The following is a 1,185-nucleotide window of genomic DNA, read 5'->3' on the forward strand; positions in this document are numbered from 1 at the left end:
GGAGAGCTGGGATGCTGACTGAGCTCGCGCGCTCTCTCTCACGCATCTCGACGAGATGAGCCTGCACTCTGCCACAGGGCCGGGTCAGGAGGAGGCTCCAGCACCCAACTCTACACCCTTCGGTCCAAAGGGGCCCCCACCCTGCAATCTAACACCCTACGGTCCAAAGGGGCCCCCACCCTGCAATCTAACACCCTATGGTCCAAAGGGGCCCCCCAGCCTGCAGATTTGCCCAAGACGCCCACATGAGGCACGGTGAGCTGAGCCTCAGCCCCAGGGGTGCAGACCCTGGGCCCCGGGGAACAAGGAGCACCGCTCGGGCGGTGGGCGGGCGAGCTCACTCACGCTGAGGACGACGCCTTCTAATGCATCCTGGGGCTTGCTGAGCAGTCGCCTGCTGACCTGCGGGGACGCGGCTCCATCAGCAAAGGCCCAGCACCGGGCTGAGGAGACACACAAACCCCACCCGCCGGGGGCCACCCCAGAGCTACACGCTGACAGCCGTGCATGATCCTGACAGCACGGGCACGCCCGCCCGCCAGGAAGCGCTTGTTTGAGAACTCTACAGAGCACCTGTCGGCATTTGGGGCAACTTGGATGCTATTCAGTGATTTGGGGGCCCAGGGAGACAGTTCACCCTGCAGCCCATGGGTGTGGGCTGCTAGGACCCTGGCCTGCTGGTGGCAGGAGAAATTATTGGCAGGGGCCCCCTGGGCCAGAGCACTCACTTGGTGGGGGGCTCACCTGCACAGGGTGCTTCAGCGCCTCCAGCAAGGAGATGCGGGAAGTCTCCCTCACCAGGGAGGGCTTCCCCAGCCGGGCCTCTACATACCGGGCAGCTACGGCGGTGGCGTTCTTGGCTGAGTAGACCCCAATTGCCAGTAACGTCAACCCAGCCACCTGGATTGAAGCAGAAAGAAATCGTGAGCTGGGTCCAGGGCGGACACGAAGCCTACTCTCATGATGTCCCTTAGCCAAGCAGAGGACAAAAGTCCAGACACAGAACCGGAGAATCCTACCCACCAGTCCCCTTAAAGTTCACGGGTCCCAGGAAGCTGCACCCTTGACGGCAGGCAAGCCTGAGGACACCGGTCGCTCAGCTGCCCTGACCAGCACATGCTCCGATCCCCAAGCTCCCGCCACTCCAGAACCGTCCACCACGCCAGTGGTTCTCAACCTTCCTCA

At 63.0% G+C, this 1,185-nt stretch overlaps 1 protein-coding gene across 1 annotated transcript in view; it reads right to left on the bottom strand.

The window, feature by feature from the left end:
- Positions 1 to 1,185, bottom strand: part of LOC101664448 (ATPase family AAA domain-containing protein 3-like) — a 16,130-nt gene that overhangs the window by 5,067 nt on the left and 9,878 nt on the right. Inside the window, 2 exon segments of the mRNA XM_004705490.2 lie at positions 346 to 402; positions 745 to 900. Coding sequence (XP_004705547.1) covers positions 346 to 402; positions 745 to 900 — 213 coding nt within the window.

Source organism: Echinops telfairi, unplaced genomic scaffold (assembly GCF_000313985.2).
Source record: "Echinops telfairi isolate 266 unplaced genomic scaffold, ASM31398v2 ScPeMD7_7457;HRSCAF=8495, whole genome shotgun sequence".
Taxonomy (NCBI): Eukaryota; Metazoa; Chordata; class Mammalia; order Afrosoricida; family Tenrecidae; genus Echinops; species Echinops telfairi.